The sequence below is a fragment of the Carettochelys insculpta genome, chromosome 25 (assembly GCF_033958435.1).
Source record: "Carettochelys insculpta isolate YL-2023 chromosome 25, ASM3395843v1, whole genome shotgun sequence".
NCBI classification, from domain to species: Eukaryota; Metazoa; Chordata; order Testudines; family Carettochelyidae; genus Carettochelys; species Carettochelys insculpta.
This window is the reverse complement of record NC_134161.1, coordinates 16,170,779-16,185,527: the sequence shown is the minus strand read 5'-3', so window position 1 is coordinate 16,185,527 and position 14,749 is coordinate 16,170,779. Positions and strand designations below refer to the sequence as shown.

General features: G+C 52.7%; 1 protein-coding gene across 1 annotated transcript; it reads left to right on the top strand.

Annotated features, from left to right (window-relative positions):
• Positions 1-264: 264 nt before the first annotated feature.
• FOXRED1 (FAD dependent oxidoreductase domain containing 1) lies at positions 265-14,741 on the top strand. The gene is made up of 12 exons (XM_074977168.1): positions 265-422; positions 1,913-2,133; positions 3,192-3,302; positions 5,279-5,397; positions 6,462-6,556; positions 8,227-8,328; positions 9,146-9,216; positions 10,255-10,415; positions 11,113-11,242; positions 12,081-12,185; positions 12,693-12,969; positions 14,560-14,741. Exons 1-11 carry the CDS (start codon positions 284-286, stop codon positions 12,945-12,947), a joined length of 1,509 nt encoding a protein of 502 aa, XP_074833269.1. The 5' UTR covers positions 265-283; the 3' UTR covers positions 12,948-12,969; positions 14,560-14,741.
• Positions 14,742-14,749: the final 8 nt, after the last annotated feature.

Sequence of the window (14,749 nt, the reverse complement as noted above, 5' to 3'; positions counted from 1 at the left end):
CCCGGGGCTGAGACTGCCCTATCCGCGAGAGCTGTTTGGAGGCGGACCGGCATGGATGGTTCAATTTCTACAAGGACCCCGCCCCCTAGGGGGTTGGTGCCAGAGCACGGGGTCAACGGATTGGCCAATGCCTATTGGTGGGCGTGGTCTCAGGGGGAAAACGAATTGGAGGCTTCGCAAGGGGCGGTGTGCTTGGAGATCATTGGTTAGTGCAGCTGGGGGTGGGGCTTGTCTCCCCACGCTGCCCGCTCAGCGCACGCGGGGCGTGATTTCTTCAGCTAGCATGGTGGTGGGTGGCCGCTGCTGCCCTCGGCGCTTGGCGCCCCTTCTCTACCGCCTTCTGCCCCAGCCCGCTGGGGGCTGCGGGTGGCGGCCGCGCACTCTGCACACTGGCCGCCCTCGGCACCGGGCGCTCTTCGGCGGTGAGGGACTCGCGGGCTCGGCTCGGCTCGGCTCGGCTGGGGGGTGTCCGGGCTCGGCTCGGCGCGGGGCTCGCCTGGGGCGGGGGTCTGTGTCTGACCCCGACTGCGTGTGTCACCGGGGAGCGATCGGACGCCGCCTGCCTTAGGGCGGCTCCGGGACGCGCTGGTTATGAGCGGGGCGGAGGTGCGGACTCGCTGCTTAGCTGCCCCAGGCTGGGCTCTTGCCCTGCGAAGGAAGTACAGGTGGCTTCGGTGGGCTGCGCCCCGAGACACTCGGCGCCAGGTGTCCGCGCTGCCCGAAGTCAGGCGGGCCTGCCCGTTTCCAGGTCCTTGTGCTCTGGGGAGCCCGGGTGGCTTCATAGAATGGCTGGAGCATGGGGGTTGGGAGTCACGACTCCTGCATTCCCTCACCAGTCACTGTATCCTTGGGCAGGGCTCTGTCTCTCCCATAACTCGGTTTCCCATCTGTATTAGGAGTGGGAGGAGAGTTGTTTGTATCCCTGGCGCACGATCCCCATTGCGCTAGGTGCCGTATAAACATAGAACGGAACTATGGTTCCTGCCTTGGCTGTGACCTTACATTCCTAAAATATTCCACACTTGAGCAGAAGGTGCTCAAAGTGAGCAGAATGTAAAAATCCACACCCTTCCTCTGTTAATCAGAGTTCATCCTGTTGGTTGTGGTCCTGAACCCCAGCTGCCACCCCCATCAGCCTCCCCCAGGTAGTTGTCTGGGCCTCATGCATTCCTATCAATGTGGGGGAGTCATCTTGCCCGTATAGATGGGACAGCGCCATGTACAATGCAGACATGTGATGTGTTCATATTGGCCTTAATTAACAAAATTGTACTGCTGTAGGCAGAATGACATGTCAATTAAATCCACTTCTAGACTGAATGAGGTGCATTCCACTAGCTTACAGGTGGTGGTGTGAATCTCAGTGGCTACGTCCTCATCTGAAAGCTGGGAAGGCAGTTACCAGCTGCAGAATGAGGGAAGGAAGAGTACCCTGGGGGCAGTCCAGGACTAGTCAGGAGTCTGGCAGCATGCTGAGGCTTTGCGTCACCTACCTATGCTTATGGCTCAGTGGTAGGTGAGGTTAGAGCATGGCAAAGTTTTTTCCTTACATGAAACAGCCTGTGCAACTTCCCTGGGTTGATGATCTGTCCACTTGCCTATTTCCTCCAGGTGTTGGGACACCTTTGGGGTGGCAGAGGTGGCGTCAGTGCAGGAGGAAGAGGGCAGTTTTCTGTGTCTTGCTGGAGTGTGGTCCCTGGGTATCTCATGACCTTCCCACATGGCTAAATGGACAACAGAGTTGGGAAGTATACCCTAAGCCTTGGCTGACCTTGCCCAGCAAACGCAATGCCCCTCTGCCTAGCACTGCCCCATGCCTCCTGCGTGCCACTTGATAGCCCTGTTTGAGCTGGGGATTGTTCCAGCTGCTTGGCGCAGGGTGAGCCAGCTAACAGCCCCTCTCTTCTTGCAGACCTGGAGAAGGGGATGGAGAACTTCCGGAAGAAGTTAAAAGCGAGCCTCCCGGGCGGTGGCTGGAGCCCATTGAATATCACCAAGGGTCTCCCTCCTGAGCAAGCGGATGTAGTCATTGTGGGGGGAGGGGTGATGGGCTGGTCCGTCGCCTACTGGCTGAAGGCACTAGAGCCCCGGAGAGATACGCTCCGAGTGGTGGTGATTGAGAGAGACCCAACAGTAAGTTTCCCTGAGGAGGCTGGTACTTAAATATGCAGCATCCTAGAACTGTGTGGAGTCCAAGTCTTATTTAGAGACTGAGCTGAAACTGTGGTCTGCAGGCCCAACCCTCCTGGTCCCCCTCGTTATACCCAAACTCCCTTCGTCCATAGAAAGGGAGGCCAGGTGCGTGAAAAGAGCTGACTGGGACTGGTCCAGAGAAGAGCCAGCTCAGTGTGGAAGGAGAATCAGTCCAGGCCGAGCTGCAGAGGAACGGTACAAATGTGGAAAGTCAAGGCACAAGGGCCTAAGGTGAAGGAAAGAAAAACTTAAGCTGAGCTTTATAGCAAGAAAAAGGGTCCTAGCAGCCAGAGCTACTAGGGCAGTAGAATGCGGCTCCCTTGGGAGGCTACAGAGACTGATTAGAGAAGGCGGTAGTGGCTGCTCTGCAGAAAGCAGAGCTCGGGGCTGAGTGCCCAATAGTGACTCTAAGACTAGTGTTGGTGTGGGGTCGGGTTACAGTATTCCTACCCATTTTATTTTGATCAAGGGCTCCCAGGTTGCATGATGTTCAGTGAGGGCAGCATCTGTGTGGTGAAGACACAGTGTAGGTGTCATAACTGCAATGCTGCTGAGTGAGGGCTGGTGTTTGGGGACAGACACGGCTTGCTAATGTGAGGTGTAGCCTCGATTAGTGGTTCGTCTCCAGCCCAGGTTGGAAGGGACCCAAAACTGTTGCCATCTACAGACTGTTTGACGGCCCCTCTGTCTCCCACGGGGAGCGTGCCCACATCACTGTGTTGATAATCACATGAGTGAATAGTCCATAAAACCGATCTCCCCTCCACCCACGAGAGAGAGTTCCCGAGATTCTAGGTAGGGCAGCATCACACTGCTGCGACTTTTCCTGGCTTTGTTGGTGGATAGGCCAGTTTTGGCCTCCAGAGCTGTTGGGTCTGGGCCTTTCACCAGCACTAGAGCCTGGGAGAGGGAAGACCTGAAAGATGTCTGACTCCTTTTTGTCCTGCTAACTCTGCCATTCTGACCATCCTTACCCTGCCTCTTTGGCTTCCTTACAGTACTTGCAGGCCTCCACAGTGCGCTCTGTGGGAGGGATTCGGCAGCAGTTTTCCATACCAGAGAACATCCAGATGTCCCTCTTCTCAGCGTTCTTCCTGCGCACAATCAACGTATGTCATGCTGGCCAAGGTTGGAAGGGAGGGACTTGGGTCTGTGAGCTCAGACTTGGGGGAGCTGTGGGCATGGTGAACCACCCTGTTGCCGTGGCTGCAGATGAAGCCTCGTATGAGTCACTTCATTGGCTGTACACATGCATGACAATGAGTTCATCGCTGCATTGATTGTACCTGCTTAGGGGCTTTAGCCTGCTGTCTGCCTGGTGTAAATCTGGAGTGGCTCTGGCTTTACACCAGTGTATTTGTCCTTGTCTCTCCAGCATCAAGCCTATGCTTAATAATACTTCCAACTTCCCATGGCTCTTTGCCTCTTGAAGCACTGCACAAGCAATAACTAGGTCATGTGCTGCATGACCATGTAAGGAACCTGGGTTTGTTCCCAAGCCAATGGGCTGGAAGTGTGCATAGGTCATGTGGTAAGTCACTATGGCAAAGGTGGACAGTAATTTTTGATGGGGGAGCCACTGCCAGTATTTGGTAAGTGGTCGAGTGTTGCACTCTTCCAGTAGATGAGTGACGGAGGTGCAGGATCTGGGACAGAGGTTGGATGCAGAAGGCAACTTGGGGGAAGGGATTGGAGTTCTGGAAAAGATTTGGGGTCTGTGAGGTAGCCTCAGTGAAGGAGGTTGTGACCTGGGACGGGGACTGGGGTGCGGGGAAGGGTTTGGGTTATGTGGCGAGGGGCAGAGGGTTGTGGGGAGGGAGGGGCTGGAATGCCAAAGGCAGGCTGTGCCTGGGAGACCCTTAGTTAGGCAACTCCCGACAGGACCCTCAGCCAGGCTCCCTGCCTTCTGCATCACAGCAGGCTGCTCAGAGCAGCCAGCTGCAGGGCCGTGTGCATCTGTGAACAGCTGCAAGCCCGAGAGGGAAGGGTACTTCATGCATTGCCTGTTCTTCAAATGGGCACCTCCCGCTGGCCAGTTTCTGGCCAATGAGAGCTGCAAGGTTGTGCTGGTAGCCTTGCCAATACACGCAGCCTCTCTTCTCCCATTCCCCCAGCTCACAGCTGTTCAAAAACAGGGCCCTGCACCTGGCTTTTCTGAATGGCCTGTGGTGGCAAGTCCAGTAGGTTACCTAACTGAGTCTCCCACTGCACCCTTGGATCCAGCAGCTTGGCATGCCAGATCTGGCTTGGAGGCTGTATTTTGTCCAGCTGTGTACTAGGAGGACTGAGGGGGGTGATGTAACTTGTCAATGACCCCTTTGGCAGAGCTAATAGCTCCCCTTGGGGGTGCCAAGGGAGAGCTCTAGCAAAGGCAGACAGGTCACTCTGAGGGAATTGCCAAATCAGTGCAGTTCCTCTGTTTGATGGGGAACTAATGCAGTGAAGAGCTCTTGAATGGGTTCCAGGTCCTTTGCTCTCTGTGACTGCCTGAGCAGGTTAGAACCCTTGGGCCAGAAGGGACCTCAGGAGGTCACAGGTACAACCCCCTGCTCAAAGCAGGGTCAATCACAACTAAATCATCTGAGCCAGGGCTTGGTTAAACTGGGACTTTAAAACCTCTTGGGATGGAGATTCCACCAACTCTCTAGGTAACGCATTCCAGTGCTTCACCACCCTCCTGGGGAAATAGATTTTCCTAATATCCAACCTGCATCTCCCCCTCTGTAACTTGAGACCACTGCTCCTTGTTCTGCTGTCTGTCACCACTGAGAACAGCCTCTTTCCATCCTTTTTGTAATCCCCCTTCAGGTAGTTGAAGGCTGCTATCAAATCCCCCCTCACTCTTCTCTTCTGTAGACTAAATAAGCTTAAATCCCTCAGCCTCTCCTCAGAAGTTATGGGCTCCAGCCCCTAAATCATTTTTGTTTCCCTCCACTGAACTCTCTCCAATACGCCCATATCCTTTGTGTGATGCAAGGGGGCAGGGTGTGTAATTGGACACATCATTTCGGATGTGGCTTCGCCAGTGTAAATAAAGGGGAACAGGTCAGTGACGGGGGTATTGACAGGTGCTCTCTGTCCACAGGAGCATTTGGGGGTTCTGAATGAGCCGCCCATAGATATTCAGTTTAACCCTTTGGGATACCTCTTCCTGACCTCAGAGAACCAAGCTGCTGCCTTGGAGGAGAATGTGCGCATTCAGAGGTACGGTCCCTCCACCAGGGGCGTGTTGGTGGTGGAAAAAACGGGAGCTGAGAAATTAGGCTGTGGCTGTGGTGGTGTAGAAGTGCTGGGCCATGGCATCGAGCGATGCTGGGGCGGACCAGTGGTGACCCATCGGCATTCTATGCTCCCTGGGAATGAACCCAGATGGCCACAAGTCCAGTGGGAACAGGCGAGTCTTGCCTGGCACTTAGAAGGTAGCTGGATTTGGCCATTGCTCATGGTAACCAAGGGCAGTGGGCGGGGGGCAGACAGTGGTATTTGCGTCAATACTGAGCTTGCGAAGCATGTGGTGGAGACTGGCCACAGCAGCACGTAGCCAATCTGCAGCTGCTGGTGGCAGATCTCTCCAGTAGCTGATGAGGGAATGCTAGATCGGGGGGGTGGAGTTCTAAATTACTCATGCAGATTCTTTCCCAAGTGTCTGCCGCATGCTCAGGATTTAATGTACTGCCATAGCTGGGGTCAGGGTGGCATTTTCCCACAGGTCATTGTGGCAGACACCATGAGGGGGTTGTTGCCTTTCTTTGCTGCGTGGGGCCTGGGTAACTTGCTGGCTTAACCTAAAGTAAATGATGGTTACGCTGTAACTTAGTCTGAAGTCATGATTAGAGGACATCAGGAACTCAGCCAGCAGTCTGTTACAGAAATGGGTGGGTGAGGTTCTGAGGGCTGTGGCGTGCAGGAGGGCAGACAGAAGGGTTACAAGGGTCCCTACTGGCCTTAAAATCTGAGTATTATGATTTTCATGGCCAAGAGCTTTTTGCAGAGAATGCCTGGCCCTGCAGCCTCCCAGGGGCTCTTGCTGAGTGAAAAGCTGGAAGAGATGGGCTTAGCTAGCTGGGCCTGTTAGCACGGGAGGGAGGCCTGGGGAGAAAGGGTTTCCTTTCCTTCCAGCAGCTGTTCTTCCCTTTCACAGCATGGAAGACGTCAAGGGTTTGCTCTTTTTCCCCGCTGTGGTTATGCTTTGTTCTCTCCAGGTCTCCTCTTTATCTCTGCATCAGGACAAAACCGGCCTGTTCTGAGGTATCTTTCTTGCTTTTCAGGGCTGAAGGAGCTCAGGTCTCCCTTCTGTCACCAGCACAACTGAAGAAGAAGTTTCCCTGGCTGAATACTGATGGTGTGGCTGTGGCATCCTACGGTAGCTAATTCCTAGACCCATCTCTCACATGAGGGAAGCCCCTTTTGCACTGCAATCTCACCAACTACTAGAGGAGTGAAATGAAAAGGAAAATGTTGTGGATGTCCCTGAAGCTCTGGAAAGTGCTAGAGAAGGAACTGAAATTGGCTCTCATTGCAAGGGTCCGTCCTTCTCTTAAATACTAAGTGCGAAACCATGCTTCAGTGCCATGATGGTGCTGAAAAATCAAAGTCCAGAGTAAGAGAGGGCCAAAAATGAAGGTTTCTGATAAATATTAACCTAGCTTGTTACATGGTGTCTGTTTCATGGTACAGTTCAAATAACATAAGCAACAATATACCAGAGCCTGCGTTTAACAAGATGAGTGAGGAGATCATTGTGTACATACATTCCCATGGTCATAATGTACGTAACTTTTGGGTGCTTTGTTTCACAACTGAACATTAACATTAGGTGGCAAAAATTAATTTCCCAGTTTCCTTGTTTATCTCCTGAGAATGCAGCTAACTGAAAGGGTATGTCCAGAGCCAGCTCCCTGTGCCTCGCCCACAGCCAGTCCCATGGCTGGGGCTGCCAAGGTGCTGGTAGTCAGAACCAGCACAAGAAAAAGTACTGGGTACGTCTGTACTTACTGGAAGATTGACCTGGTCAGAGTGGGGACGTGCTCAATTGAACCATCGGGGCTCAACAGTTGACCCTGTTGTTCCTCATTCTTGTTTCTCCCTTTGATCTCCTCCTGTGAGGTCAGCCTGACAGATCAGTCTTTGATATGTTGATGTCACTATGCAGTTGCCATAGCTGGAATTGTGTATCTGTAATTGACTTCCAGGTCTAGTGTAGACATGCCCCAAGTGTCTCTATCTTAGTGAGGAAGGGAGACAGAATTCAAGTGGATTTGTTTGGAGAGGCTGCCTTTACGTGTTCCTACTTTTAAAATTATTGTACTGACTTCAGATTTGATTTGCTGTCCCTTCCCCATCGAGGGCTATAAAGGAAGCCAAGTTTAACATTTCTGTGCCCCCCACCACTTGCATCAGATGAGCTTAAAATCCTCACTTGGCTTGTGTGGGGGAAGGTGCTTTATCTTCCCAGCTACTTGGCACCCAAATAACAGGACCAGTTTCCCTTACTCACCAAACAAATTGACCTCGTGAGGCCATATGTTGAACCATTCAGACTAAGGAGAATTTGGTTGATGAGATTGAAAAACAAAGATGAACTGAGACCTGGAAGTTGGAATTCACCCTCATTAAGTGCTCTTTGCTGGGAGCTGGTGTAACTTTTATGTAACTGTAAGTTAAATATTAAGTGTCTGTTGCTGAATTATGTTTGTGTATTAAAGAAAAACCCTGATAACTGAAGCAGAACTAAATCCTAGTTGGCATAGGTACCTTCACCTCACTGCTCTATAGAACAGGTATTTTAATACATACCTATCTATACAGTGCAGTAGCTAAGCACACAGGTATTATGTACCCACTTATGTTTGTGCTTGTGACTGGTTCTGTTGACTTCATTGGAACATCTTCTGCATCGAGTTAAGCAGGAGCACACAAACCTGTAGAAATAGGGCTGTAGTCTGTAGGCATCCTATGTTTAGAGGCCTTGTATGGTTAAACAGTTGCTTTGTTCTGCCTGCTGTTCCATATGCCCGTTCCTTGTGTCTTTAGGCCTAGAAAATGAAGGCTGGTTTGATCCTTGGGTGCTCCTCCATGGCTTCAGGAGAAAGGCAATGTCCATGGGTGTCTATCCATGCCATGGTGAAGTGACATGTAAGTGAGGTATCTTTTGGAGGTTGGTAAGTAGTACCATGGGCTGAGGTCCTCTTAGCTAAGTAGGGTTGGATGTGGCTGGTACTTGGATGGGAGACTGCAAAGGAGCATGTAGGATTGTAAGGAGTCACGTGAGGGTGTTTGATACTGATCTACCAGGGTGCTAAGAGCTGTTTAGCTGATCTGGAGGGGTTGCTGTGCTGCTGAAGGGGGTACCTTTTAAAATAAGATGGGAAAATTGTAAGACCCCTGCTAAAATATAATAAACAGACACCTAAACCATTGAGGACTTTGAATCAGAAATAAAGATGGGTGGGTATAAGTACTGGAGAAACTACCCTGGTCAGTTTCCTGGCCCCGCAGGCAGAGGGGAGCCAGGAGCCACCTGGTTCCCAGCCCCCTGCCACTCCTGGACCCAGAAACTGACCAACCCACCATGGCTGGTCAGTTTCCTGGCTGCTTCTCCCTGCCTTCCCCCAGCCACATGGCTGTCAGCCTGACTGTGGTGCCATTGAGTGAAAGCAGGAAGAAGCAGCTCTTAGCCTGCCTACATGCCTGCAACTGTGGGCAGCTGGGCAGGCTGACAGCTGCAGAGCAGCTTCAGGTTGTGCTTAACTCACATTAAAGAGAGCTTTGTGCACCATGAAGCTATGCATTTCAAGAGTTTACGGTGCTAGTGAAGGGACGAGCTATCCAGGGAGCTGTCCTTTTTGTGCTGGGAGCTGTGCTGACTTGCCAGATGTGGATAGACCAGATCCTCAGAGGTATTTGAAGGGCCCTAGGAAATTGCTGCATGATTTTTATTTCTTTTTCCCAGCCTTTACCATCTCCAGAGAAATGGTGATGCCTGAGGGGAAGCAGACCTTCTCCCGCATTAACTATGTCCATGTAAGTAACCTCCAGTGGTCTAATCCCATGGGAACTGCTGTAGCTCAGACAGGAGAGATCTGTGGTGAGTCCTGGCTTCACCACCTTACATGATACCTGTGTGGATGGAAAAAATACCCGTCCATGTAATTGGCAAGGGTATCATAAGAGAGAGGCACTAGGGGGCTGAGATGGGGTCATACAGGTAACCCTGAGTCGTGGGATATTTTAGCTGCAAGGATAACTGGTGACCAGAACAGCTCCTGGAGGGTCATGGTGATTCACCTTCACTTGGAGTCTTTGTGATTGAGGTTGTGCATTTTCCAAAAAAGCTCCACTATAGTTCAACTACAAGTCACTGGGCCCAGGACAGAGGTCACTGGTCTGAATTTCCCTGACCCATAGTGTGCCAATGTCACACTGGATGATAGCTGGTTCGTCAGGGCCTGAGTCTTGAAATATGAACACACCGCAAAAGATTACATGGCCTTTGTGGGGGGCCATGTGTCCATGGGACCTGGGGTAAGAACACAGCAATGCCTCCTTGTCCAAGAAGCCAGGCAATGGATCACCATGGGTGGTGGGATTCTAGGTTCTACTCCCACCTCTGCCATAACACTCACTCTTCCTGCTTTACTTTTTTCCCCCCGGGAAGTCACTAATACTCATTCACTTGAATGCGGGGAGGGGGAACTGAGGCACAGAGCGATGCAGGGCCTCACACAAGACCCCATTCTGAGTTACTGTGTTCTCCTGCTGCTCAGGCTGTAAGCACAAGCCATCATTGACTGTCCTCACCTTTTGCCATGCTCCAGCAGCCCGTACCCAGTCACACCTGCTCTCCCTTTTCTCTCACTCTCTCCCATGATGCAGTGGCTCCCCAACTTCTGTTTCCAGTGCAAGGTCATTCCGGGATGTAGTTCCCCCTTTTCACTCAGCACACTCCCTCAAGGAAGCCCTGTTCTGCGTGTGTCAGCCTGGAAAGCCTCCATGAGGCCGCCACGCCCAGGGCTCCTTGGGGCCTGCTGAGCTCCCTGCTCTCCCTCTTGTGCCTTCCAGGTCCAGATGCCCAACAGTTTAGAGTGCCAGCCTGTGGAGTGTGCTGTGGTGGTCAATGCAGCTGGTGCCTGGTCAGCCAAGGTGGCAGAGATGGCCAGCATTGGCGTGGGCTCCTCCAAAATCCAAGAAGCTGTCAAGCTGCCAGTGGAGCCCAGGAAAAGGTGCAGGTTAAATATTGTGCCTGGAGTGGTCCTGCAGGGCTCAGGCCGTGGGAATCTGCTCTCTGTGAGGGGTGGGCATTGTTTTGCACATCCAAGTTTGATTCCTTTATCCGCAACGCCCATGTCCCTGCAAGGGGACCAGTTGGGGAAGGACGTAGCTGGTTCAGCCAAGCAAGGTGTCAGCATCACAGCTGGAGTTACGAGATGGCACATGCTCCTGAAGGGACTGTGCCACTGAATGTAGGCGGCTTTCCAAAGGCAGCGGGCCGTGGTCCGTGGTCCAAGCACACCGGGTGCAGGGCGGCAGCCCAGGAGAGGTGTGGGTGCCACCCAGCTGATTAGCAGAGCGCCGCCACGTGGCGGCCTGGATTTCTGTGGTGGTGCACCTCACACAGTCTATTCTGCACATGGACGGAAAGCTCAGAGGGAAATACCCGGCTCATGCGTCTGTTGAAAGTGGACAAGCAGCAGCCTTGGCAGCTGGGGAGGGCAGGGATTTTGGAGCCTCCTTTCCTGGCGTGGGCAAGTGCTGGCGGAGTGCACAGCGCTGCTTAAAAAGGCAGGTCCTGCCCAAGGCACTCGTGCCTCATCACTGTCTGCTCCAGCTTCTGGGGCTGTGGGTGCGCCGTTCTCAGGATGTGGGGGGACCTCAGCCTTCCATCCCTGAGCCAAGCTGACCACGCTCTCTGTGCCCCAGGTATGTCTATGTGTGGCACTGTGCCAATGGGCCTGGCCTGGAGTGTCCCAAGCTGATCGACACCTCAATGGTCTACTTCCGCCGGGAGGGCCTGGGAGGCAACTACCTGGGAGGCCTCAGCCCAGCAGAGGTGAGTTACTCGGGGCAAGCGTGATCAGTGAATCGTCTTGTAAAAGGGTAGCAAGAGCCCTACTGATGCAGGTGTGGGGAGCGGGAGGGGCCAGCAGGGAAGCAGTGACCCTGGAGCTATGGAAGGAGGGGAGTTAGTGCCTTAGGACTGGGCTCTGAGTCAGGACGGGCCAAGGATGGGAAAGCGGTGGCTGCAGCAGGGAACTCCAGAGTAGGGACAGTGTAAAGGAAACAGCTTTTGGCAGATCAGCGTCTCCCCAAGCTGCTCTTCTCTTAGGCCATCCGATACAGCCGTGAGCACGCATACTCAGCCCCTTCAGCAGGGGAATTCACTATGGACATGATGGGACTCATCGTCCCCCCGCAGGCCTTTCAGAACCCCAGTCTGACATGGATACAATTACCCAGCCTGGGGCTCGCAAGGTGTGGCGTGGGACCAGCCCTATCCCTGCCACCATCCAGCCGGCTGCTCGTGCGGCAGTTCAGGAGGGATTGCTGTACCACCCAGTGGATTAGCAGAGTGCCCACCCCAGGCTGTGTTTCTGCTGGTGGTGCACATACCCTAGTGTGCATAAAAAGTTATTCCACACCCAGCTGGGTTCTGTAAGCCCCCAGCCTGCGCTTGTGCTGTTGCAGCACCAAAGCCAGTTTCCACTACGCTGCCATGCACAATGCCCTGTTGTCTGAGCTGTCCCAGGTGCCAGCTATCCAGCAGCCACTCCAAGCTCCCTGCCACAGTCTCTGCCTTTCCAAGGTGGCTGTCCCCACTGAGCCCTTGCACCAGAGCCATAGGTTGCTGTTTGTTCGGGTTACAGCCCCTCTCTCTGGTCCTACCCCAGGAGGAAGAGCCAGACGTCCAGGACCTGGAAGTCGACCACGATTTCTTCCAGGAGAACATCTGGCCCAAGCTGGCCCATCGGGTGCCAGCGTTTGAGTCCCTAAAGGTAGTGGGGCCTGTGCGTCCCTGTGCTTGTTCCCCTGGAGAAAGAGGCTGAGGAAGTGAACGTCTCTCTCTCTCCTGGTGGGGTTGGTCCCTGGTGTGGAGAACCTCAGGGAAGGGGAAGGTTGGCAGATGTGATCTGATGGGTAGCACATGCCACCGCAGGAGCACCCATCTGGCAGGACTGCAGCAGCTCATATCCGTGGGGACCGCAGGCCAGGGAGAGGAGTCAGGGGAGCTGCTTTAATGTGAGTGGCGTGCTTGTTGGAAGAGCTGGACTGACAGCCTGGGGTGGGAAGCCTCTGTCTCCAGAGAAGGAACAGCCCAAAGCATGCCTTTCCCTCACCCAGTCCTGCCCCTGAGACACCCCCACACGGTGAGTTCTGCTCATTCCCAGGCCTCCCAGTGGGCTGCCAAGCTGGGGGCCAGTCAGTGCCAGTGGGAGGTGGGTGGGTAGGTAGGTAGGTCAGGGCTGCTGGTCAGGGACCCTGAGTGTGCCTTCTCTGGGCAGTTGAAGACCACCTGGGCTGGCTTCTATGACTACAACACGTTTGACCAAAATGCGGTGCTGGGCCTGCACCCGCTGGTGGAGAACATGCTCTTTGTGACGGGATTCAGCGGGCACGGGCTGCAGCACTCGCCAGCGGCTGGCAGGGCGGTAGCAGAGTTAATTCTGGAAGGCAAGTTCAAGACCATCAACATGGAGAGATTCTGCTTCGACAGGTTCATCTCCAAGGAGCAGGTCCTCGAGAGGAACATCTTCTGAGAGTTGGGAGCAAACCCAGCAGGTGGGTCTCCCCTCTCTGCCTGTAATGCTTTGTCTGCTCCTGTGAGTGCCTGGGTGCACTGCAGCCCGACAGCCCACTTATTAGCTCAGGGTGCTGAGGTGGAAACTGAGCTGTGGTGAGAGATGACTTACCATGGGCCATGCTGTGGGTTGGTGGCTGAGCTGGGAATAGGATCCAGGTCCCCACTCTCTTCACCAGGAAACACTGCCTCTTGGGAGCTCTTGGTTTTGACTCCTGAACCTCTCCCCTGCTCCCATCTGCTGGCCCCATGTTGTTGTTAGGTGCTGGGGGAAATGTGTGCCTGGCATGGAGGTAGCAACACACCCCATATTCACTCCCCCTTTCAAAGCCCCCATCCTCCCTTCCACACCCCACCCCCCTACGTTCCCACAATCACAGCCCCCTTCTGCATTCTCCTTCCCACCCAGACCCCTCATTCCCACCCTGCTCCCTTTCAGATCCCATGCCACATATCTAGCCCTCTCCTGCATCTTCCCTTCCGGACCTCACCCTCCTACCACCAGCCTGCTCCTCCACCCACCCTCCCTTGCGTACCCCACATTCCCAGCCTGCTCTCTAGCAGTTCCCTCCTGTGCACTGAACTTCTCTTATTTGGCCCCACACCAAAGCTGTTGGCCCGGTCCCCTTAGACTATGCTGTGCAGCTTGAGGGTTGTGAGATAAATGTGTTCCTTTTCTCTCTCTTGTATGTGTTTGCACACATCTGAGAGGTTTTGAGTTTTTTCCTTATGTGGGTGGGGTCCCTGAAGCCTGGGGTGATCTTATTCTTCTGTGGGTCAGGGCCCTTGACCCCTGCTTTAAACTAAGACCCCTGTAAATTAACACAAGTAAATTCAGTGCCTTGCCTGTTGAATAGTAACAGAGAGAGCGCCATGTTAGTCTGTACTCCGGTAAAACCGAACAGCAGAAATGTAGCTTGAATAGTAAGAGGTACACTTCTGCTGTTTGGTTTTGTACAAGTAAATTCAGAAATTGACAGATTTTGGCACATGTCTGTTAAATAACATCATTACCACTTGAATGGCTTTTTCACAGGTTCTGCCAACAGCTCTGGCAGGCTTTGTCACTTGTAAGTTCACAAGATCCTCTCTGGAGGAAGTAGAGCCACAGAACAGGGATAGGGAGAAGTAGAGGGATGCACATTCAGACCCAGTGGTGCCTCAGATCCTCGGGTGCTCTAAGCCAGTGGTTCCCAAACTTTTCAGCCTCACGCCCTGCTTTTGATTTTTGAGACCTTCATGCCCCTCCAGCTCTTCTTTACCATCATCCAACCTCCTTTTAACCAAAAATTCAATTCATAATTTAAACACAAACACTTAATATAAAAATGTTTAAATTTAAAAATAAGCACATGGCTTTTCTTGGCCAAAAACTTTAATAAAAATGTAATTTAACATCAGAAACAAAATGAATTTAATGTGAAGAATGATGCTGCATTTTCTTCACAAGTTGGGAAGTCCTAGGTTTGAAAGATGAACGTGCACAATGCAAATGGGTTTTGACATCCAGCTGATTTTCTTCATCTCGTTTTTAATGTGAGTAAACTTGAAAAGCTTTTTTTTTTCCACAGGGGCATATTGACAAAAATGGAAGAATAATACATAGCACTTCTTCCCCAACTTGCAAGTACATCGGGAAATATTTTGTCCAAAATTCTTCCGAGCTTGAGTTTTTGAAATTCTTGTGCACTTGAATCATATTTTATTTTGGGTGCTTGTTCTTGCAATACATTGCCAGAAGTATCAACATTAACATTGAAT